The sequence below is a fragment of the Orbicella faveolata genome, unplaced genomic scaffold, assembly GCF_042242905.1.
Source record: "Orbicella faveolata isolate gen_17 unplaced genomic scaffold, um_ofav_v1 contig_14, whole genome shotgun sequence".
Classification (NCBI taxonomy): domain Eukaryota; kingdom Metazoa; phylum Cnidaria; class Anthozoa; order Scleractinia; family Merulinidae; genus Orbicella; species Orbicella faveolata.
Genome location: NW_028301541.1, coordinates 18,659,612 through 18,683,918, shown reverse-complemented (window position 1 = coordinate 18,683,918; position 24,307 = coordinate 18,659,612). Strand labels below are relative to the sequence as shown.

The 24,307-nt window shown below is 40.3% G+C and overlaps 3 protein-coding genes across 7 annotated transcripts in view; 2 read left to right on the top strand and 1 right to left on the bottom strand.

Annotated features, from left to right (window-relative positions):
- LOC110064523 (transient receptor potential cation channel subfamily A member 1-like) overlaps positions 1-8,227 on the top strand; it is a 45,803-nt gene extending 37,576 nt beyond the window's left edge. For all 5 annotated transcript variants that reach the window (XM_020771584.2, XM_089286883.1, XM_020771583.2 and 2 more), the window contains exons 22-29: positions 660-826; positions 1,530-1,590; positions 2,406-2,474; positions 3,004-3,177; positions 4,497-4,565; positions 5,386-5,496; positions 6,036-6,145; positions 6,943-8,227. In XM_020771584.2, the coding sequence (XP_020627243.1) occupies positions 660-826; positions 1,530-1,590; positions 2,406-2,474; positions 3,004-3,177; positions 4,497-4,565; positions 5,386-5,496; positions 6,036-6,145; positions 6,943-7,069 (888 nt within the window). In that variant the 3' untranslated portion in view covers positions 7,070-8,227. The remainder of the gene's footprint in view (positions 1-659; positions 827-1,529; positions 1,591-2,405; positions 2,475-3,003; positions 3,178-4,496; positions 4,566-5,385; positions 5,497-6,035; positions 6,146-6,942) is intronic.
- A 1,675-nt stretch (positions 8,228-9,902) lies between these two features.
- On the top strand, positions 9,903-15,270 carry LOC110064537 (serine protease hepsin-like). Its single transcript, XM_089286910.1, has 3 exons — positions 9,903-9,963; positions 12,333-12,488; positions 13,246-15,270. The coding sequence occupies exons 2-3, from the start codon at positions 12,380-12,382 to the stop codon at positions 13,695-13,697; spliced, it is 561 nt and encodes a 186-aa protein (XP_089143036.1). The 5' UTR covers positions 9,903-9,963; positions 12,333-12,379; the 3' UTR covers positions 13,698-15,270.
- On the bottom strand, positions 15,239-23,132 carry LOC149114385 (matrilin-1-like). The gene is made up of 3 exons (XM_089286908.1): positions 23,081-23,132; positions 18,647-18,985; positions 15,239-15,710 (listed from the first exon to the last, which is right to left on the bottom strand). The coding sequence occupies exons 1-3, from the start codon at positions 23,130-23,132 to the stop codon at positions 15,460-15,462; spliced, it is 642 nt and encodes a 213-aa protein (XP_089143034.1). The 3' UTR covers positions 15,239-15,459.
- Between the last annotated feature and the right edge of the window lie 1,175 nt (positions 23,133-24,307).

Below are 24,307 nucleotides of genomic sequence, written 5' to 3'. Positions count from 1 at the left end.
TGTGAGGTCAAGATGGCTGGATATCGGCCAAGTTTTTTTTTTGGTGTGTTTATGGACCATGACGGAGTCGAGGTCCATAAACTCGCAAAAAAAAGAACGAGGCCAATATCCAGCCTTCTTGACCTCACACTTGGTCAATAAAGGATTTATTATATGGCTTTAGGGGAAATTTTTCTTGCGGGACACGGCGGGTAGTCCCGAGCGGCCAAGATAGCTCCATCTTGCCCGCTCAGGTAGCCAATCACAGCGCAGGACTTGATTCATTTTAACCGCTCATGGAGCTGGCCATATATTAAAGACTGTTACTGGTGACTGATAATGTGTGCTAGTCACGTTCAGAGTCAAATTTTTGTCTCTTGGAAATGACAGGTCGTCACGTATAATTGCGAAAAAGAGAGTCTACTTTGAGAGCCTTTCAGGAACAATTTATTGGCAGATGTTGGCTCATCTTCGAGTCATCGCTCGAATAGTTTCTTATTCTCCTTTACAATCAAGGGGTAGAAAACTCAATTACGAGAACGCTAAATACCTTCATGTCAACGTGACGAAAGCAGAATATGTCATGTTGCTTGGCAAAGTTGGTCACGAAAGCCGCAGTTTCAACCAATATTCCTTATCAATTGACAGATTCACTGTTACCATTTTGCTTTTTTCTACAGCGTCTCAAGTATTGGAAAACCATAACAAACTACATCGAGTGGGTTATTTACGTGTCAGCTCTGGTATTTGTTATTCCGATCTGTGCTTGTAAGGCACACTACAAGCCTGAAGCTGCGGCATTTTCCTTGTTCTTTGCTTGGCTCAATCTTGTCCTTTATTTCAGAAGGTAATGTGTAACGAGTGGTATAAGGATAATAATTATCTTTAAATGTGGCTTATATTCCTTAATGGTGAAGTGGGGGTACGACGACCGGAAGTCTTTTCCACACTTCGCAGCAAATCAGTGCCACCCCTTAACTCTTATTCTTGAAGTATCAAGCTCCCTGTCTGTAGGCCTCTCAGTGCGTCCGTCTGTCTGTCGTTCTATATTTCTGTCAGTCTGTCTGTCTATCTGCTGTCTGCCTATATGACTGCCTGCCTTCAAGTCTGTAGGTCTGTGTGCCTGCCTGTCTGTATGTCTGTTTGCCCATCTTCTGTCTGTCTGTCTGTCTGCCTGCCTGCCTTTCTGCCTGACTCTCTGCCTGCCCGCTCGTCTGCCTGTCTGTTTGCCCATTGTCTGCCTATCTTCTGTCTGTCTGTCTGTCTGTCTGCCTGTCTGTCTGTCTGCCTGTCTGTCTGTCTGTCTATCTGCCTGTCTGTTTGCCCATCGTCTGCCTATCTGTCTGTCTACCTGTTTGCCTGTCTGCCTGTCTGTCTCTCTGCCTTTCTGCCTCTCTGCCTCTCTGCCTCTCTGCCTCTCTGCCTGTCAGTCTGTCTGCCTGTCAGTCTGTCTATCTGTATGTTTCGACAAGATCGTAGTTTTCTTTGTAAACATTTTCGAAATGTTCTAGTCTTTTGGCAAACCTTGACTGCTTTTTGCTTTGCTTTAGGTTGTCTTACTATGGCAAGTACGTGATCATGCTTCTCACTATGTTCAAAACACTTTTCCAGGTATTCATTTATGTTTTCGTGTATTATATCTACGACACATAAACGCGTTCGTTGTGATTCAAAATAGATAAGAAGCTTTGTAAAAAGTCGAAATATTACTTTATAAGCGCGTCACTTTCAAAGCTGATATCATTATGACGGAACAATCAGACCCAAAGAAATCACTTGTGCCAAATTACTGAAAATTCAAATATCACATTGAGCAAATCACAACTCGAAAGAAAAAAAAAGTATTAAACCTGCATCCATGTCAAGTACAAAAAGGAGCAAACGAAACCCACATACGTAACACACTACCTTTGATGTTGCAGTAGATCAATCCCGATGTTTTGAACCTCCAAGGAAAACGAAAATTTGTTTCTGGTAGTTCGAGAAATCTGGGGTATAACTACAGTGAAAATATTGTAGGGGCGCAGCCAGGATAAAACAGGGTGAAATTTTAAAACGGTCTCTTGCTGAAAATAAAAAAATTACAAACTTTCGACTGCCTGCATGAGCTACAGTCTTCGACGGGACCGTCGAAGATTGAAGTTCAGGCAGTCGAGAGCTTGTAAAATTTTAATCGTTTCAGCCGGACATGATGGTTAAAAAATTTGCAATAAAATTACAGTGTTCGACTGAGGGGGGGAGGGGGGGAAGAGGACTTTTTGTTCAGTCAAATTATCGAGAGGTTCTGAAATTCGAGCGCCGGGGGTTCGAGACATCGAGGGCTCGGGTAAACCGGGATTCCGCTGTGCTGGTTATTCATCCTCTTAACATTTCCAAGAGTGCACAGGATGGACAAACGAATAAGACACTTTTCTTATACTTTATAGGTGCTGCTTCTCTTCTTTTTGTTCGTAGTGGCGTTCGGGACAACATTTTTCTTGCTCATGTATAACAAAGTAAGTAAGTAAGTAGAGGTCGCATATCTCATCAGCCTTTATATTTTAACAAAATCGCGACATTTGAAAGTGGAATTTCGCTTACTCAGTCTTTTAATACATTCGAATACCTCTTTGGTGCTATGTGATGCAATCTAACCTAAAGAGTTTAATTTCACTATTAGCGATCACTTGCCCTGAAATAGACAAATGTAGCTGAATGCAGAAAAGTAAGGTAACATAAGACATACTCACTTGATTTAAACACGGTAAAAACATCAGTTACAAGATTGAGACGAAGCTGGGGAAATGATACATTGACTAAGTGACAGACTGACAGACAGACAGACTGCCAGACGGACAGACAGACAGACAGACTGACTGACAGACTGACTGACTGACTGACTGACTGACTGACCGACTCATAGACAGGAAGACCGAAGGATGGAAGCTTGGACGTTCGGACTAAATGATCATTGGATGACTGAAATTCTTACAATGTTTTTATCTAGCGTTAACCCCAGTAAAAGAGCCATCTTCCTCTTTCTAGGAAAACTTCAGTACTTTCGAATACGCCTTGCTGAAAACCTTTGCTATGACTCTGGGTGAGTTAAACTACGAGTCAGACTTCATTCCTGACGTCAAACTGCACTATCCCTTGGCCGCCAACGCTGTATTCGTGTTTTTCTGCCTAGCAATGCCTATCATCCTCATGAATATGCTGGTAAGTAATTTTCTTGTTGTATCCATAAAAGCCAGCCTCAGTTTGGAGAACAAGTTAGAATAACACAGCAAATTCCTCCCCGCAAGAACCCAGTAGTGCTTGTAAAGCTCCAGGATAGACTCCGCTATATAATAGATGAGGTGCTCGTCGTATGTTTTAGGGGTCAAAAAAGCGATTTTGGTATCTCTCAGGGTGATCAGCCTCAAAAGGTCCTCAGCTGGAGCTTTTAGTGTACCTTTTAGGGTGTTAAGCCAAAAAAATATTACAGGAGATAATGTATTGATTTAGAATTGGCACCTCATAGAGGTGAAAAAAAATTCAAGCCACTCCCACAATACAGGATCTTGGTACCTCCTAGGGTTTTTTCAAAATTTTCGATGAGCACCCCCGTTTTCTTTATGTGGGAGTTTCCTAGCTCTGGTTGTAAAGCATATTGCGATGTAACCTGCCTCAAACATCTATTTAGACATGTATAGCATGGCGGTTTAACTCGAAAATCCAGATGTTTCAGTTGTTTGAATTCGACATTCGACACTCCTCCACGATTTCTGTTAAGTATCCCCAGACAGTTATTTTTGCATTTTTTTCTTAATCAAGAATACCTATTTTCGTAAAAGAGCTATTGCAATCGGTGTTTACCCGTACATTTTCAGTGGCATTCTACACCACGTCATTTACCAAGAGACGCTAGATGGATTATGCCATGTGCCCTCTGCATTGCAGAGTAATTAAGAAGTTGCAGCCTCTTCTAGTAGCCTCTCCACTTAGGAAAAAAAAAATCAAACATTATTGCAAGCTATTAGTGCATACTGAATATCTGTATTTAACTATTCTCGTCAATTCGCTGAATTATCCAACTATTTTTCACTAAATCTGTATGTATAACTAGTCTTTTTTTGCGAATGTGTGTGTTGCAATAATTGCCTTTATCACTAAGGATGGCTGCCCAGTCTTATTAGCCTATTAAGGTCATTTCAGGTAGTCATGGACTCGATTTTATTTTAAACTTATTTTTTGTACACTTAAACTTTAGGCATGAGTCAAAAAAGTTAAAGTTGTTGTTGTTGTCTTAAGCTCTTTACTTGCTTGGTACAGAGAATGTGGTGTCTTTGTATTGCCACCACACCTTGAAAATATAAAATAAAATTTACGAACGACATTTAGTATTATTATAGAAGTGTGCGAGTCACCTTAATCTTGGTAACTCGTTCCTAGCTTTTCGGATTATGTAGAAAAGCTGTTATTTTCGAAGCTATAGTACATATTGTGTGTAAACATTGTTTGTCTACTTGAATGAATTTTGTCCTTCTTAACATCAGATTGGTTTAGCTGTGGGAGACATCGACAAGATTCAGCAGAAGTCTGTCATGGCTCGTTACGTCATGCAGGTATACAATATGCAATGTACTTTTACATATTTTAATAAGTGGAGGTGGAAGACTTTAATTTGCCGGTGAATAGTAAAAAGCCAAAAAGTAGTAATTATAGCACTAGCATTCGCCTTCTTCTGAACCTTTTTTTACAAAATCTATACTATTTTTTAAAAATACACATAAAAGATAGTTTAGATTAGGAAGTAATTTAGAGAACGAACACAAACTCAGCTTGAACTAACTACCCAAATACGACGCCGGAGGGATTTGAAAACGGAGGCTTCATTCTGAGAACGCATCAAATGTTTTCCGTCTACCCTACGCCGGAGGAATAATAAAAGACGCAGCAATCACAGGTCATTTTGGATTTGAGTCGGAGGACTACTTGGACAGGACAATCACATGTTTATCTCGACGTCCTCGTTTGTAAAAAAAACTCCGTTTTCAAAATGTTTTCAGTCAACATGAAGACTCAAAGCCGACGTTTTCAATTCCTCCGGTTTGAAGAGCGTTTTCAAAAAGCTCTGTTTTCGTGACGGATTATCGCGGAAGGTAAGGACTAGCTAACCGTAGAAATAAAGCTGCGTTTTCAAATTTCACCTGCGTTTGTGTGGACGCGGCCTAAGTGAAAACTGCAAGTTGGTCAAAATTTTAACAGTCAAATGATCACGAGAGGTAATGCGTTTTTTGACTGGCAGCAGATACCTGAGATCCCCAAAGTTTATTGATTGCTGAGATATAGACTAAAATTTTGACCAATAACATTTGACTGAATGGCAGAAAATTTCACTTATAACTTAATCTCAAATGATTTCATGTACTATTTAACTTCAAGGTCGAATTACTATTGGAGATTGAAGAATCCCTTCCACAGTGGATTTTAAGGCGAGTCCAGGTTGACAAATACGAAGAGTTTCCGAACAGGAAATCCAAGCTTCAGACGAAGGTTAGAATATTATCTGGGGAATATTAAAATCAACTTTATAAAGATCACGATAAGTTATAAGTTCATTTTTTTAAACTGGAGACGAAAAAAGACAAACTTAAAAGTTTAGGCTTTTTTTTCCCGATGTGTCATCTTTAAAGTTTATCTCAGCTTTTGGGATGGAAATGTAGAGGCTCCAATGTTCTAGTTACCACTTTGCAGACGGAAGCGCTAGATTTACACTATAAAAGGATTTCAGGCAGTCAGACGGGCAGTCAGTCAGTCAGTCAGCCAGCCAGCCAGTCAGTAAGTCATTCAGTCAGCAATTCAGCAATTCAGCCAGTCGGCCAGTCGGCCAGTCGGCCAGTCGGCCAGTCCGCCAGTCCGCCAGTCCGCCAGTCCGCCAGTCCGCCAGTCCGCCAGTCCGCCAGTCCGCCAGTCCGCCAGTCCGCCAGTCCGCCAGTCCGCCAGTCCGCCAGTCCGCCAGTCCGCCAGTCAATCATTCATTTCAGGTCTTTATCGACATATTTATTTGATTTCTTCTTCTTGTTACAATTAAGCTGTACGAGAAATTCATTGGGTTTGGAAAAGCAGAAACCAAAGCAGATGACGACAGTATTCCTCCAGTCATGGGACACATTATTGACAAGATGATGGAACAAGATTCAAAGTACTGTTCAGTATTACTGTTGAATTCATTTTAGTCAAGGCGTTTTCTTTCTTCTGACATCAGCTGCTTCTCTATTTTCATTGCATTGCCGTTTAAATTGCTATGTTGTAAAATAATTTTGAAATTTTCACGCTGACAGTATTACTCTGAAAAGGAATGATAGAATGCCTTAGCACAGCAGCCCTTTCATGGCCGAGCTTTAACAGTCGTTTTTGCATGGGTCTATGACTTACCATACATACGAGTATTTCCAGTTTAAGGGCAACACCCTTTATTTCACGATATTAGGCGTCAAGCTCACCGTAAATGGTGGTCGTAGCTCTGTTTCTTAGTTAATTTTTGGCCTAAATTCCCCGTATCCCGTAAATTTTAATTTCAAAACCTGAACATTTTCCCTCTCGATATCCCAGAAAATCTTTTCTTAATATCCCTTATCCAATTAATTTTTCCCACAAATATCTTATATCCAGTTAATTTTCTACCTTAATACCCCGTACGTCAAAAACCTCTAAAATGACCTCTCGTCGATTGGGAGAGTTCTGTGTTCTTGGCCAAAAACAGTTCAATAGCCCATATAAGAGAATGCCTCTCCCCTCCCTCCACTAAAACGGGGAGTAATGCTACCCGTTGTTTCATGTTACTTTAATAATTTAGCAATGTTTGTAGGAGCCCTTGTACTTTACGAAAGCCTTCAGTTACCACATTAAGGATTATTCCCTAAAATGCTACTAAAGCTAGAGAGCGTTGTGCCTCATCTATTACGCGTCTCGATAATTGTTTTCTTATTAATATCGCAGGATTGAGGAGATACATACCATGCTGAAAGAACAGTCCAAGATCCTCAAAGCCATCGGCCAACGCGAGGGAGTGGAAGAAACCGGAAATAGAAAGAGTATTATTGGATGGTTCTTAAAGAAACACTAGGTTCCTTTGACGCGTTGATTCGTAAAAAACAAAAAGCGCTCAAAACTTTTTCTCATTTACGTACGCGGCTCTTTTTGTGTGTCAGTGTATTGCTTCTATGACACAAGAGCGCTATAATTACATGTATAAGCTAAAATAAAATGAAATAACTGAAGGCAGAAATTGAGAAGAAGTATAAGTTAGAAAAGACAACTTCTTAGAGATGATAGAGCTTTCAAGTCATTCGGTTCAAAACAAACCCATTTGTGGCATAGCTCAGCAGAGTTTCGTCAGTGTAGCGTCGTTCATTGGTTCAGTAGCTTGTGCACAAAATTTCAAAATCGAGCGACAACCCGATCAGGTACACAGGGCCGGGTTGCTCCAAAGCCGGTTAACGCTAACCCAGGATTAAAGGTTAACCGAAGCATTAATTTTTACTGCGTAAAAATGTTTTCTACTGTTTACGTTTTGTGTAGTTTGAGCTTCGTCAAGCTCAAGACTGAAGGACAAACAGTATAAACAGAAAACATCACCGAAAATTTAAAAAACTCAAATCAAAATTCTCGCTAATCCTGGGTTAACTTAATCAGGCTTTGAACAACCCGGCCAACATCTTTGCACAGCCTCGGCATCAGAGCATAGACTAAACCATTTACGTATTCTTGGTATTGGAATAGTACAAGCTTGTAACTAAGGTTAAAGCAAGGAGAATTTTTTCAATGCAAATGATATTAATTCATTTTTAATGATATCCCCCCCCCCCCCCCCCCACAAGAGCTCCTATGGAAGACTAGTTCCAACAGGCCATTTCTGAATTACCGTTAGCCTCGGTGTCTCGGTGCCCATCCTTTCATATGAAAATGAGATTTCATTCACATGCAAATTAAACTCGTTTTCAAATGAATGGTTGTGCACCAGGCTTCACTTTGATAGAGAGGCTTTAGACAACTCGAAAGTGGGCTATATATAATGTCAAGAATATGTAAAATTATAATGGTCTATTTTCCATGTCGAATTAAAGGTTCCCTCCAGAGAAAAGGTAACTAAACACGAATAAGGATACATCTGTTTACACTCTAGATTATTTAAGAAAATTGCAATTACAGTGCTACCATTATTGTTATATAAATTGCACGATAATAAGTAAATGAATAAATAAATGCTGAATGTAAAGAAGAATCGTGTGTTTGGTATGTGCTACTTGGTCCATGCGCATGCTCAGTAGTTGACTTGCTTATCCTTTCCGTCTCGGCGGGGACATAAGGCCGCGGTCAAATCAAACCCGTCATTGAACCGTGTCAAGTGTGCCTGTGCTTCACCCGGGAGAGACCATTTTTTCCAGCTCCTTTAACACGGTCCTCCGCCAGGTGGTTTTGTTTTTGTTTGTTTTTGTTTGTTTGTTTGTTTGTTTGTTTGCATGGCCTGCCAATCTTTCTTCGCCCAATTGGGATCCATTTCAAATTCGCATCCACAGACGTGAATTCACACCGTCATAAAAAAACTGACCACGCTTTCTTCCAATTTAAAAGAAACGTTTCAGATAAATGCTACGACAGCTTTCAGTTTATCTGCACTATCATGTGTGGTAACCTTTGCTCTAGTACAAGCAACTTCTTAGCGTAAAGCAGATCTTTCTTAAACAAAGCGTGAAAAATAGCACCCTGATAATTAAATGTTTGGTAATATATGTGCTTATAAAATATACTCAATTAGAATAATTTGTAAAACAAATATCAACCCTTTCCCTAAAATCGCTCGCGTTTCGCAGAGGAATCTTTTAAGAGTTTAGGGTGAACCTTCTTTATTATTAGTTACCAGTGCGGTTCAAGTATCTTGCAATAAATACTTTATAAGACTTCAGACTCGGGGTATAAGAAGGCACTCAATTTGGTTTGGTCTCAATAGGAAAATTCAGTCGATACAAAGTTGTAGTCCAATTGATGTCTATTTTACAACGATGCGTTTAAATGTGGGTTTTCTGGGTCAACTATCGAGCTGATAGTGGTAAAACTGAACAGTTACATCTCGTCGACTTCACTACATACATGTTCAACGATTGCTGGTCGAAGGAATTGGAAGGCTGGAAAACATTAAGTGGACTTTCTGTTGTGTGTTCTTCATTTGTGTGTTGAAAGGGAGAGGTACGTTTCTAATCAACTCCGTCTTTTAATGAAATAATGTGATTGTGTGGTGTTCAGAAACGTGAATTTTGAAATTTTCTAAAGCATGGGTAGATCATGTCTTTTGGAACAGTATTCTATTAGTAATTTTCTAAGGTAGAATTAAACGCCACAAAAGTGACTGATCATGAAAAACGAATATGAACAAGAATGACTGCAATTAGGGAAGCCGAGTTAGTAGGGATTACGATCGAAACAAAATTTTTAAAAAAAGGCCAGTTCAAATCAAGACCCAGCGGTAGTCTCTATAAATTTAATGGCAAGGTTTTCAAGTTTACAGGTAGCTCACGTTCTCTACAAAATCCACAGAAATCAATTTTTTCAATATCAAATTTCACCACATTATGCATTCGTTTTTAAAACAGACAGAAAAAATTGGGTGTTGTTGTCAGCTTAAATGGTTCCTGGTAATCTGTCCTAGGAGACATCGTACAAGATTCATCGCAAAGAGTTTCTGAGCTAGCGACCTCTTTTCCCCCAAGCTAATTTCAAACTAGTGTAACCCAAATGACAGCTAAAAGTATTAGTGATTAATTTCTTTAGGTCAGGAATGCGGAAGACAGTTTTTAAACCAGACCTTGGACGAAGCATCCAGACGAATTGTGGGAGGACAAGCCTGCAGTGTCAGCCGCTGGCCTTGGCAAGTAGCTCTGATCGCAAATGGTGAGCAAGTCTGTGGAGGTTCCTTGGTTACCGCTGACTGGATTGTGACTGCAGCACACTGTTTTGATTCAGGTTTTGTATATTCATTTTTTCTATGCCAAAAGATGTAGGCATGTACGGTTTAAAAATCAAATTTACTCCAGTCCACGTCCTTTTCTCGGCGTCACTCAGTAAGTAATTTAAACAGATCTTTTGAATTTACAATTGGCTCTCGAATTAGTATTAAGACCTATGTCTGGTATTCCACAACCCAACAATACTTGAATCATTAGTTGAACAGAAGGGTAACTACAAACATATCGCCAGTGAGAAATATGGCAATACGAGTCGCAAAGAGAATAGCTTACTGGAGGTTCAGTAGGCCAATACTTTTTACTGTTAAAATGAGCCGAAATGCTTAGAAATGCGTTTCCCGATCATTTAACAAATTGACGTTAGTTTTTTATGCGTCTCTCCTCTTACTGATGATAAATTGCGTCATAACATTGTCATAGGGGCTGTGGAACCACGAGCCCCAGGCGAGTGGTTCCGCAGTAAACTTTGACAATGTTATGACGAAATTTATCATCAATAAGGGGAAAGACGCATAAAAAACTGACGTCAATTTGTTTTTTGCAATAATAAGACCCCAAAATGATCAAATGCCGAGAATAAATAAGGGGAAAAGACGCCGTTAACTTGCCGCAAACAAAGATAAGTGAATTTTATTCAAAATGACGCGAACATTGTCAATAGCTTTTCTCGCTTTTTGTCAATACTTAAAAAAGTCCATGAAATTTCATTAGTTAAAAAGTTGACAGTTTGACAGCTGAAAGTTGAACTTGAAAGCCTGCATAAATCAAAATTTTGTCTGTCTGTACTCTTATTGACGCTAAAAATGAGCCAATCAGCGCGCGAGAAATTAGACAGTTAGTGTAAAAATGACCTTTGCAACTCGACGTACAGCTCGTAGAACATCAAGTGTACAGGTGAACCTCAAAACTAACACAATGGGCCCAATTTCGGGAACAAACAAGTATAGCTTGCTCAGTTGACTTCGGCTATTCACATTTAAGCGAAAGCTAGACTGAAAGCTATGTCTCAAAATTTTGCAAGAGATATTAAGGCAGAGTACCCCGGTGCGTCCCAGCAGTGCATCTCTTTTCTAAACCCTGTGGAATGAAGTTTCTACCCAGATGCATCCACAAGGTGTGTCTATTAGATATATTTTAATTGAATTCCTCTTTAAATACCTAGATGACAGATTTCCCTACCCTTTCATATACCTCAACTAATGAAATCCCTACCCTGTTCAGTAGATACCTGAAGCCTGAAAAAGGTACTCCTTTAGGGCGGAATCTCCCCGTATAGGCCATCCTCGGGCAGTGTACCTTGTGAAAAAGTACGCGCCAAGTCGGTCAAGTGGGAGGCGCGTTGGCCTCGTGGTTATTGCCCCTCGTGGTTAGTCCCCGGAGAAAGCGGTCCGGGTTTAATCCCTGGCCGGCGACACGGTTTTGTGTTCTTAGGCAAGACACTTAACTGTCACAGTGCCTCTCTCCACCCAGGAGTATGAATGAGTACCGGCGAATTGTTGGGGAAACCTAGCAAATTGCAGGGGAGTGACCTGCGATGGACTAGCATCCCGTCCAGGGGGAGTAGAAATACTCCTAGCCGCTTCATGCTACAGAAACCGGGATAAGCTCCGGCAGCTATGAACCATCGGCTCCAAGGCTTCACTTTAAGTCGTGCAAGTCGTTCAGGTCTAAGCTATAACATCAATCGACAAATTTCCAACAGGAAAGACATTTAGCGATATTTAGCCCTGGTTTTGAGACTTACGAGGTTGTAATGAGGCTTAGACCCATTGATAGGTCAGCTCACAGTCTCTCCCACCCCAGCTAGTTGTTTACTAGCTTACTTTCCTTGCATACGGCTAGCGCGCCGAAAATTTGAATTGACCAATCAGGATTCAGCAGACGGCAAAAACTGTATTGTCCTGACGTCAATGTAAGTTAACAGGAAAGGCATTGAAATCAGGCAACTTTTCTCACTGTAGATAAAGGGGATTTGCAATTCCAAAAACCATATCAAATTGTAAAAATTGAAAAATATGAATTATTTTGTGTCTCCAAGCTTCTAATTTGGTGCCAAAAACGAATCTCCGTCGTCTGGCACGGCAACTCGCTCGAAGTTCGTCGAGTGTCGCCAGGTAGGATAATAGTTGTGTTATTTTGAACAAAATATGTCCACCTCGTCAAATTAAACACAGAATTCTCAAGTTTACTATTAGAAGACGCCAAAGCAACTTTAGCAATGTCTTTTTTTTTGTTGGCTGCCAAGAAAAAGACTGTTATCGTGTCGTTTCGGTAGGACAGCTCACTTCTGACTGCTGCTCGTACTGCGGGCGCAGCCGACGTATGCAAAGTTGCACATGTGACCAGATTTCTTATTCTGTTTCACAGATATAATTCCAACCCACTGGAGTGTCATTGTAGGTGAAGACAGTTTGATGGTGAACGGGTCTCTCAAGCGAAGCTTAGAAATCTCCAACATTTTGATTCACCCAGAGTACAAACCTAATGCTCCAACTTATAGCTTTCCCTCAGACTTTGATGTCGGTAAGTACATGAAAGACATCTCTCAAATCCATTAATAATTCATCCCGTTTAAACAAAGGAAATCATGACCGTGACGGTGTTTGGATGTCTGATCTTAATTAACATAGATTTTTACGATTTTCTTTCTACATTTTCTCCTTAATTTAAGTTTTGATTGAGAAGATATATCAAACACTTAAGACATTGTTAAACTCTCTTTTCGGTGTTTGGAAATGTGGTCAAAAACGGTCGCTAGTGTTTGATATATTACGTAAAACCTCCTTTTGTTACTCACAACTCATTGTGTGACGTGCCAACGTGACGCAAATGCTTGCTGGTATCCTGACTTTATAGCTTGCACACCTCCGCTCCCGTTTCTAGAAGCACAGTATAATAAATTTAGAGTATAGCGACAACAGTACTTTAAAACAGACAAGTTTGTATGACTGTATTCATAAAATATCTTGTGGTGTTTTGGCGAAATACAGTCGGGACAAACATAATCTTAGCTCTCGACTAGTTTTAAGCTATTTTTCAGCGAGCGTGATGCGCTTGATGAGGTTAGCTTCTTTGTACAAAAACATGTACATACCATTAAACCAAGATGACAAATGCAATGGCCTTTTGTGCAACGAAACTTACCGCATTAGTGCCTCACGCGATTCCTGAGTGGGTGGCATAAAACAGAACACAGAACTATTTCTAGCGCCTTTGTTTTCAAGCTTCGCCTTCCATGTGAATATAATAATCCTCATTGAATAGTTTCCTTTTTTCACAGCCATGGTTCTCTTGAAACAGACTTTGCCATTAACAAACTGTTCGTTTCCGATTTGCCTGCTTCCAAGCGGAGCAAGTTTTATCCCAGGCACTGCATGTCACGTCACCGGCTGGGGAAGACTAGCCTCCAATGGACCACATCCGTCAATTCTTCTCGAGGCCAAGGTTCCCCTCGTTTCCAGAGAGTTGTGTAATATCCCGGAGATATATGACGGCATCATACACGAAAGAGCTCTCTGCGCAGGTCCGGCCGAGGGGGGAGTGGGGCCGTGTCAATTCGACAGTGGAGGACCGTTGGCCTGCCAAGAGCGTGGAGTCTGGTTCCTGACTGGGATTGTTTCATGGGGTGTAGGGTGCGGAGAGCCTAATAAATTTGGTGTGTATAGTGACATGAGCGAGCTCTCTGATTGGGTGAGAGATATGATTGACACTAGTGGAGAATTCAGTAAATGAGAGACTGACACCATTACAAGATGCTTTTCGAACTTATTTTAACGTCAGGGATATTTTCTGGGATTGCAAGCAGCATGGTTTGATTCCTCTTGATTTATTTCGAAGCCCATGGCTCCTATTTGTTTTAATTTACAGCGACGGAGTCGGTAACAAGAAAAGTTTAAGTATTAAATATTAAAGTTAAGTTTAGTTAGTTTGGCATCATTATAGTGAGAATTAGGTACACGCGACTCCATTGTTTGATATTCTGAAATCCCATCTGCCATCCGTTTACACCTACGTGGATGATACACAGCTATATATATTTCGTTTAATCCTGCTGATAACTCCAGTGAGGCAAAGGCTGAGGCTGTGATCGCGATTGAAAAATGGAACCATGAAGTTCGCTCATGGATGAGGGATGATACGCTGTCCTTAAATGATGAAAAAACTGAGTTTTTGATCATTGGTACAGAACGACTGTTATCTAAAATGTCTGTTGTCAAGATTCAGGTCGGTCAAACCTTGGTAACTCCCGTCTCTCCAGAGCGCAGTTTGAGTGCCTGGTTTGATTCATATCTGCACGCGTTTACTCATGTAACTAACGCTTGTAGTAGCGCTTTTTACTATCTGGGTCGGGTTGTTCAAAGACCGATTAAGCTAACCCAGGATTAGCAGGAAATTTGATCTCAGTTTTGTAAATTTTCGGTGAAGTTTTCTGTTTATACTGTTTGTCCATCAGTTTTGAGCTCGACTAAGCTCAAACTACACAAAAAGTGAAAAAAAAAATTTTATCCAAGAAAAATTAATAGTTCGATTAACTTTTAATCCTGGATCAGCGTTAACCGGCTTTCGAACAACCCGGCCCTGTACGATATAAGGCATGTTAGAAAGTATTTGTCTCGGGAGTCTACTGAAAGGCTTGTCTACGCGTTTGTTACAAGTAGGCTTGACTATTGTAATAGCTTATTTTATGGTGTTTCGGAGTATCAAATTAGGACATTTCAAAGAGTTATGAATGAAAGTGTACTCGGTTAGTTTACTGCGTGGCTAAGTATTGTCACATACCCCCCTTGCTTCGAGAACTTCATTGGTTATCAGTGCGTTTGCGTGTAGATTTTAAGATTCTTCTTATTACATTTAAGATACTTCAGGATTTAGCCCCTAGTTATCTTGTGGATCTGGTTTCGATCTTGCCGGCTTTGCATTATCAACTGCGTCGGAATAACAATGGTATATGCTGGCTAGCCCTCGGTTCAGAATGAAAACGACTATGGCTGATCGCGAGTTTATGGTTCCAGCCCCAGTCTTGTGGAACAGCCTTCCCTTGTCAGTGAGGCAAGCTACGAACTTTATCGCTTTTAAGCGTTTAGTTAAGTCTCATTTGTTCTCTAAGGCCTTTTGTTCAGATTTTATTGTGAGTCAAGTTCTCGAATGTATTATAGGAGTTTAGGTCTTGAATTCCAAGATGCGTTGGAAGTTTTAATTCTCAATTTGTAATTTGTAAGAATTCATCTAATTTTAATGCACTTTTGACTATTTTTATAGAAAATAAGTACTAAATTTTATTGTTATTGTTATAACATGTTATGAATATGATCTTGTGCATTTTAATTAAAGATGACGACGAGGAGGAAGATAATTACGAATACAATTATGATAATGATGATGATGATTATGGCTTATAATTGCAGCTTTTTAGCCAAAATTGCAGACAACAGGGTCACACCCGAAGTCGCAGTAACAAAAGATGAACTTGCATGTGAATATGCAGCCCGCATTGTTATTTGCAAATTTGTTTAACGATATGATTAACTACACCTTTCACTGCTTTGGAACCAGTTAGCCTAAGAAGATGATTTTTCACAGGTTGACTGGATAAAGCCGTCAGCTCCTCGTCATTCATTCTCTTGGTGATTCCGATCGCGAACATTTCAATTCCTCTCGACTTTATCATGTCAGCTTGCTGCTGTACAAATTCCAAACCCATGCCACTGAATCCATCTGTGACGACTACAGTCACTTGCTTTGCGTCTGCAACAAATTGAAGAACAGGGATTGAGATACCATCAGAGCAAAACCTTATGCATGGAGGAGTTTCATTTGGGTGTTGGAAAGTATCTGCTTTTGCGTTATTACGCTACCCGATTACCCGATTTCATCCAATCAGAAGTAAAACCAAAATCAATTGTGGCACGCTGGCACACGTTTTCGCGCGCGTTGCTTCAGCTACATGTATTTAGCTCGAGTTGTTATTGGTTCACATTATTTTCTGCGTCCTTTGAGATTGGCTAGAGTGATTACTTTGGTTTTAGTTTAAAGAGACTCATGATTGAAACCACTCTATTAGGTTAACCCATTTCAGTCCCAAAATTTGGTTTTTGGAACGAATTTTTAATATCACAAGAGCTTTGCCAAAGCAGCGAATGTAAGACCATCATAGAAAAAAAGGATGAACACAGTGTTCGAAATTAGCGCACGCTCGTGATGACGAGATACCGAAAAATATATGGTTTGTCTCAATCATAGTGCGGATATATTTTAGGGGAAGGGGAGGCATCTTTCAGGGCTTGTAAATGTTACGCCGGACGAGTGCATTTTGAGAGTCACTCGCCAGAGTAGCGAGTGTTGTCAAAATTTAGTTTCCAACACCGTGAAAATGCTTTAGACATAAGAATAATTTCTCATCAATAACACTTTGGGGGGCCGTGGATGCGCGACCGGGATAATGGCGGACGGTCACGTTTATTAGAGCTTCTAGAATATAGCCGGATTATTCGGCTCTCCAACAAAAATGTTGTTCACAACACAAAAAGCCTTCAAAAATCGGCCAATGCCTTTCCTTTAATGAAAATAAAAAGCAAGAAGAGAGCAGAAAGTTCTTTCTCTTATAGCCCACCGTCGACAGACCAGAAGAAACCCAAGATGGCGGCAATGCCAACAAGCAAAAAACATGAGGTCGGAAAAGAACATAGCGTTCCTTCTTGACGATGTCCTGAAACAAATCGTCGATTCAATCCAATCTTTGGGCGATAGATTGGAGAACAAAATAGAGCAACTCCAGACAGACATGGATTGCTTTCGTCACGAAATAAAAGAGAACTTGGATGGTCTGAAAGCAACCATCAGCGGCATTGAAAAGTCTCTGGAGCAAGTTTGGGAGCATATCGACGATCATACCGCCAAGCTGAAAACCCACAAAGACGTCAAAGACTCTCAAAGACGTCAAAGACTCTCAACAAAGGGAAATTGACGAGCTGAAGTCTGAATTGTAGACAACAACGCTACTTCTTAATGTGGAAAAAGAAAACAACATCGCCTTAGAGAGCTACACGCGTCGCGAAAACTTGAAATTCATGAATCTACCAGAAGATCACGGAGAAGATTGCAAAGGAATGATCATTAATCTAATACAAAACGATCTGAAAATTGATGCCACTAATGTCAGATTCCATGCCGTTCACAGAGTGGGAAAGCCTGCAGTGGGAAAAACGCGGCCAGTTATTGCGAGATTTGTGTGTAGCGAGGACAGAGATTTGTATCGTCAAGGAAAAAAGATCTGAAAAATTCCACAACCTATCAGGATGCTTACATCACGCAGGACTACGCTAAAGCCATTCAGCAGGAACGTCGCGCACTTTGATCAAAGCAATGAAAAAAGCCAGAGAACTCGGATTTGAAGTTATTAATCGGCATCTTGTAGTAAGCAAAAAAAAAAGATATGCCTGTGGAATCATTCCGGAGCACTTAAAAGAGAGCCCCATGGAGACTGAAATCACAACGTAAGTCAATTTCTGCCTCTTGGAGCTATGCCTTAACCCTTATGTTTTGTTCTTCGTTTTTCTCATAAAATGTTCAATCTACAGTTGCCTTTATCAACAAAAGGAGCATTGTACAGTTTTCATATATAACTCTAAACAACCTAAGTAGAGCCGAATTTACATACACCAGCTAACCACAACACTCCCTCGTAACTCCGTCAGGTGCGTTTCACAAATTAGGTGTCATCTTGTTGTTATTGTTTTGTATGTGCTTTCCTTTTATGTATAGAAGCGACAAAAACACTTTTCCTGTCACTTGCGTATATTACGTGTTTACATCCTACTTTTTGAGATACAGGTATGCTTTACAGCAAGCGAGTCAAATACGACAGGCTAGGTATTTTAGTACTTATCTAACAATAGTGATAAATTAAACAAGGCCGAAATCGAAAAACAAATATCAACAAGGACTAATTCAACTGAACGTTACTACAATAAATGGAAACCTTTAATTGACAAGAAGTTTGTAACTTAGAGCTTTACTGTATATTACTTTTCTTTGTACTTTGTGGATATAACGCAACTTTTTGCAAGTTATAGTTGTGAATGTAACGGAATTCTTCTTTTCTTTTGTTGTATTCTAGTGTATTGTAAGTTTTATTTCTACGTATTATAAAGGTAATAAAGATATTGTTAATGAAAAATATAAATAAATGAGACTTTGGGGCGAAATTCCAACAGATGTTGTAATCATGCTAAGCTATATTGTAGCCATGAGATTTAAATCGTCCACTATCATATCGTCTACTTTGGAGACACCGACAACTCACAACTTAAGAGAGAGAAAAAAGTTTAAGTCTGCATATGAGCCAAGTGGCCTACCAGGCCGGAACATATCCCATTTTCTGCAGCGAGTATTTCCACTCGCCCCTGGACGGAATGCCAGTCCATCGCAGGGTTACCCCCGGAATTAAGTTCGCAGGTACCCATTTATACACCTAAGTGGACAGAGGCACTGTGCGAGTAAAGTGTCTTGCCCAAGAACACAACACAATGTCCCCGGCCAGGGCTCTAGCCCGGACCGTTCGATCTGGAGACGAGCGCACTAACCACGAGGCCACCGCGCCTCCCACCTGGAGATAAGGTTGTCGTTTAAAAACAGGCTCCTTGGCAGAGGTTTTTTGTACTTTTGTTCAATAAATTCCTTACCAAGGTTTCCAATTCTCGAACCAGACTTGGTCGAAAAGACTTCAAAATTCACTACTTGCATGGTTTTTCCGGTAGCAGTTGACGATGCCTCGTAGAGAGTATTACTCAAGATTTCGTCCAGCTTCCTTTCGTCTTGATCATCAGAAAATCGAGATTGTACGTTGATATTTTGTGAATATGACACGATAGACACTCGAGAGTTATCTGGGGATATTGTAAATCTTCTCAACAGTGTCTTGGCGAAGTCTTTGGCCAGGTTGAAAGTGTCTTCATCTATACTCGCAGACGCGTCTAGAATTATAGCCAAGTCGATCTTCTTGCCGCACGTTTCTGTTTTTCCTGTTTGAAAAAAGGCAAATTGTTTATAAACCTTTATACCTTGCCATAGAAAAAACAGCCAATCAGAATACGGGAAAGCCGTTGTATATTCGACCGCATTTCATCCAACCTTCCCATCATGCGCCGCGGATGTGTCGCATTTATGGTGTTAGCCACCGTATTTTCTACGGCATGGTATAAAATAGTTATGTAACGCTTTTTAGTGATATACCGTGGAATATCCTAACCTGCAACGTACACTTTCCTGGCTTACAGACTCGCCTAAAGAGTCGTGTGTTTACCGAGAAAATGCAAGGGACTCGTGGGTTATTCCGCGATATATCACTCAACAGCGTTGCATAACTAGCATATTGCACGATATTTGCCTATCGCGCGATTCTTAGCTGTTAACGCAACGCCAGGGCTCGAACCCGGGCCACTCGCTCCGGACACGAGCGCACTAATCCCACCGCGCGTCCAACAAGCTTATCTGTGACACTTAGAAAAAGTCTGATTGAATTAAAAAGGTCTGCGTTTTTCATTTTTTCATTGTGTCTTGAATAAGTTGTCCGAAGCCAACGTAAATTGCGTTTCCTTCAACAATGCATCAAGATGAAATCCGATAGGAGATCAAACAATTTTATTTTATTGGGCAAAAATCTGTTCCAGAATAATGTTAAGTATCTTAAAATCCTATTTTTATTCTCTAAAGCTTCGGTAATACGGACAACATTTTTCTTCAATTTGTCTCGAAACATTGTTGAATTGCAAGTTGAAACCCTCTGTTGCACGTATTACCACGTTTGTGACCAACTTGTCTCGCAGCAAAATACAGTGTTGCAAATCTGCGGAATTCTACACGTATAATTGGTCAATCGTGTGTAAATAAAGATGGCTCCTTCTTTCATATAATTTAGCGTTTCGACGAGCTTCCACTTCGACTTCTGGCCATCATTTTATTCGTAATGTTCAGTGCCAGCGAAGTTCTCTCAGTATGAAGCTCGGTGTCGTTTCAGATAGCTATGCGAAAAGTTGTATTTTTGAAGCAGTTCTTCCAAGCCTTTTGCCTTTTTTGCTGCTTGTTTTGAAGGGACAATCGAGGTGTCCCAAAGACTATGATAGCCCTCGAGGTCTTTGTACAGGGCAAATTTATGACTTTCTGAGAGTTATTGGTCTACTTCGAATTCAGGCTCGTCTTCACCGTCCGCCATGTTTTTTTTTTTATTTGCCGCGTTGCCGCGCTTCGCGACAGCCAATCACAAGCGTTGAATTCAACTTTGTGGTAATACGAGCAGCAAAACTAAAATTTGTTGCGGAAAGTAGAACTCGATTCTACTTTGTGCAACATGTTGCCTCAACCTGCAATACTGTATTTTGCTGCGAGACAAGCTGGTCACAAACGTGGTAATACGCGCAACAGAGGGCTTCAACTTGCAATGCAACAATGTTGCGAGACAAGTTGAAGAAAAATGTTGCCCGTATTACCAGACCATAAAGCTAAAGATCTAAATAATTGCCTGAAATAACACCAAAAACAGTTTCCCATGGGAGCTCGAGAAAATAAATTTCAAAGTTCAGAGAAATTGTGCAAACACAGGTAAAATTCCTCCATCAATTTCATTTCATCACTACTTTCACTATTTATTTAAGTGTTTCGAAAGGAGTATAAAATATTAAGACGGCTGTCTCGACAACACCTTAAGAAAATTTTACCTTTAAATATAAAGCCCCTGATGCTTTAGTTTTGTTCAAACACATTAACGTGTTTTTCTTCACACAGGACAAAGATGGTACCAGAGATGAGGGCGTTCATGCAAGCCAGCTTTGTTCATAAAACAGCTAAAACCGTGTCAATCAAAATCGTTTGTCAAATCTTCTTTTCCATTTCAGGAAAAATTTCATAGTCAGAATCAAAGGATTCGAGTGAATTTTCTCTTAAACAGAGATATATTTATAATCTTACTCCATAACTTCCTCCTTGTAAATAGCCAACTGGTTTGTCTCCGGTCAGTTGGGATTCTTAACAATGTTATGCTCAGTTTGAATTATTTGTTTCAGTCGTTTGCTCGGCCCCACTAGCACTTGTGCTATAAACATATAGTCATGTTTTTTTTTTTTATAACGGACTCCAGGCCGTTGATTGCCATAATAACTTTTGGACAAAATTTCATCAACTTAGCTATGTTTACACTCGTGATTTTGTTAAATTTAATCGGATTATCTCGCTAGTGTTTTCCAATAGTTGTTATTTTTCAATAAACCAAGTTTTGTCGTTATGGTATACTGTCATTGAAAACGGAATTTCTATCATCTGTGTCTTTTCCATTTTGCTTGAAGTTTCTATGAAGATTTGTTACATCAACACTCCGGTAAATGTCGCTTACCTTCAACAAAATTGTTTCCAACTAAAATCAGGATAAAACTTGAAGTCATCATCTTGCAGATAACACCCATCTCAAATATTATTAGGCGGAAATGAGATGCGAGCAAGTATTCTTAGAAATTCGCTATTTGTAGTCCGTATCATAAAGTAAAGCTCTGCTATTCAGGGCCAGGCACCTCCTCAGATCCTGTAATTTCATTGGCTTCCGGTTCCACGCTTGAAAACAGGTCAAATTTGAGCCCACAACACCCAAAATGTCGCAACACGTCGCAACAGGGTAGCCAAACGCAAGCAGCATGTTGCGTCGAACAATGTTGAGATATGTTGAGTTCAAAGAGGTGTTATCGTTTAGTCGCGGCTTCAGTATCGTTGAATTTTCCAAGATATTACCATGCGTCTTCCAGAACTTTCATTGTAACTTATATCGCGGCTATAGCATATGTAATTTAAGTCATGCTTAACTGTTCAAGTAATTATAAAGTTAAGAGGAAATTCGTGCGGTTAGGTGCGAAAAACGCTTGTAGGACAAGCCACCGCATTACATAAAAGTGTATTAAAAATCAGCTGGAAGATTTTATCAGTAGCTCATCCACCAGAACCAGGAGGAATTACCCGGGGGGGGGGGGGGGTACTTTGAGAATTTCTGGGTGGGGATGTGCCGCTGGGACCTGGAACCCCTAGCCTATACCAGAGCTACTTCAGCTGAATTTTGTTACCCTATACTAGAGTAAACTCCCCAAATCCCCCCATCTATCGACACTATTGAGGCTGATTTGCGTAAATTTAAGCTTGCCGGTTTGATTTTTTTTATATATTTTTGAGTGGCAATTCCTGGTTTCCTTGGTCTAGATAAAATCTTCAACCAACTAGTCAGTTTTGTGAAAAATTATACCCTATTCTAGACCCAAATGCTCTGATTTATATACCCTATCCTAGAGTAAACTGCTTGAAAACCATACCCTTCACAGCGGCACATACCTATATAGCCCATATATGGCAGTGCCCCGCCCCCCCGGGAGGAATTACAATCACATTTCCCTAAATTGTATATGTATTCTAAGGACATACTTAGCAAATTGATGGAATGAGCTACCCGCGGCCACACATGGAGGAGAGGTTTTTGTGGGGGTTTTTTTTGTGTGTGTGTGTGTTTTTTTTCCTGTTGCTTTGGTTTTGTTTAACAGTATTGGCGAGTATTTCTTTACACAGGACAAAGATGGCACCAGACCGCGGGCGTTGATACATACCGGCCTTTCTCAATTCCAACACCTCCACCATTGTGTTAATAAAAAAGCCACAACCGTGTCGATTTAAATCGCTTCTAAAGTCGTTTTTTGGATTAACCCGAAAATGTAGCGCTAGTGACACCATAATACAATCACAGCGCTCCAATCAATTTGGCCTTAAATAGATCAATTCTTATATACGAACGCCGTTAATTGCCAGTTAAATTCGGCCCTCTGTGCTGCCTGTTTCAAGTTTAATCTCATTAACTTGATGCTAACCGACGGTCACGCGTGCTAAAATCAAACGGGTCATCAACTAGTGTTTTTGCCAGCTTGTTATCTCTTTTCAACAAAACTACTTTTTTGTTCTTAGACCTGCATACACACCTACATGTATCAACGACGAAATTTCTCTTTTCTTAAATTTGCATGAATCTTTGTAAAATTCAATTAGCTAGGTTTCGCGTGAAAATCTCCTATACCAAAATTCCAGAAAATGTCTCTTACCTTCGACAAAAGTACTTCCCATCAAAACCAGGAGAAAACTGAAAAACATCATCTTGAAGATAACACCCATATTAAACGTCATCAAGAGAAATTGAAATGAAATACAGGCAAGCACTTCTTAGAAAGCAGGTATATACAATACAATACATACAAGTGATATGGCTTTAGGTGTCCTCCGGGGCACGTTGAGGAATGAAAATACACAAGCGATGCCATGATGTAACTCTCTGTGTTTGGTTTACGAAAATAAATGCTTTAATTTATAATTTGTCTACCATTTTGAGCAAGAGAGCATAATGTACCTCAGAATCTAGATAACAAAGAGATAAGGACAAGCAACTGGCTTTGAAAAGCGGCGTCCAAGGTATTGATTATCTTACAGTTACGCGTGCAGTTGTTATGCTTTGAGGTAGAGCGTCCACGATACGCCAGAGAAATTTAAAAACGCAGCTTTAATTCTATGGTTAAGCCTACCGTCCACACTTATCCGTTACGAAAACGGAGGTTTTTGAAAACGCTCATCAAACCGGTGGAATTCGAAAACGCTGGCTATTCGGAAATCATTTTGAAAACGGAGCTATTCGAAAACGATGGCGTCACGAAAATCATGTGATTTCCCTGAGCGAGTTTTCCTCAAACTCAAATCTAAAATAACCGGTGATTTTTGCGTTTTTAAATTCCTCAGGCGTAGTCAGTGGACGGAAAACATTTGATGCGTTGTCAGAGTGAAACATCCGTTTTCAAACTGATTCCTTCGGCGTAGTGTGGACAGAAAACATTTGATGCGTTTTCAGAGTGAAAACGCCGTTTTCAAATTTCTCCGGCGTAATGTGGACGGGCCTTTAAACTGAGGCAAATTACACTTAATGAGGAACTCTTATTATATTTAAGTCGTAACTGACTGACGCAGCTGCGAATAATGCTACTTAGACCTGACAGCTACATGGTGCCACAGAGAAGAATACTTGAAAAGCGGCTGGAGGTTTTGATCCTCGTTACTCCATTGATCGGACGCTGTCACGCGGCTAAATGACCGGCAGCCGGTCAAGGTTTTCAAAACACTAAATGACCGGCAGTCTGATATTTTTCTCAGTTTAAGGAATCGAAGGAACCCATCCAAATCATACTATCATATGTCGATTAAGAACTGCCAAACGATCCAGAAGAGCTGTTTAGATCGCGAGTATAACGCCTGGTTTACGCTCAGCTCGGAGAGCGAGACCATGG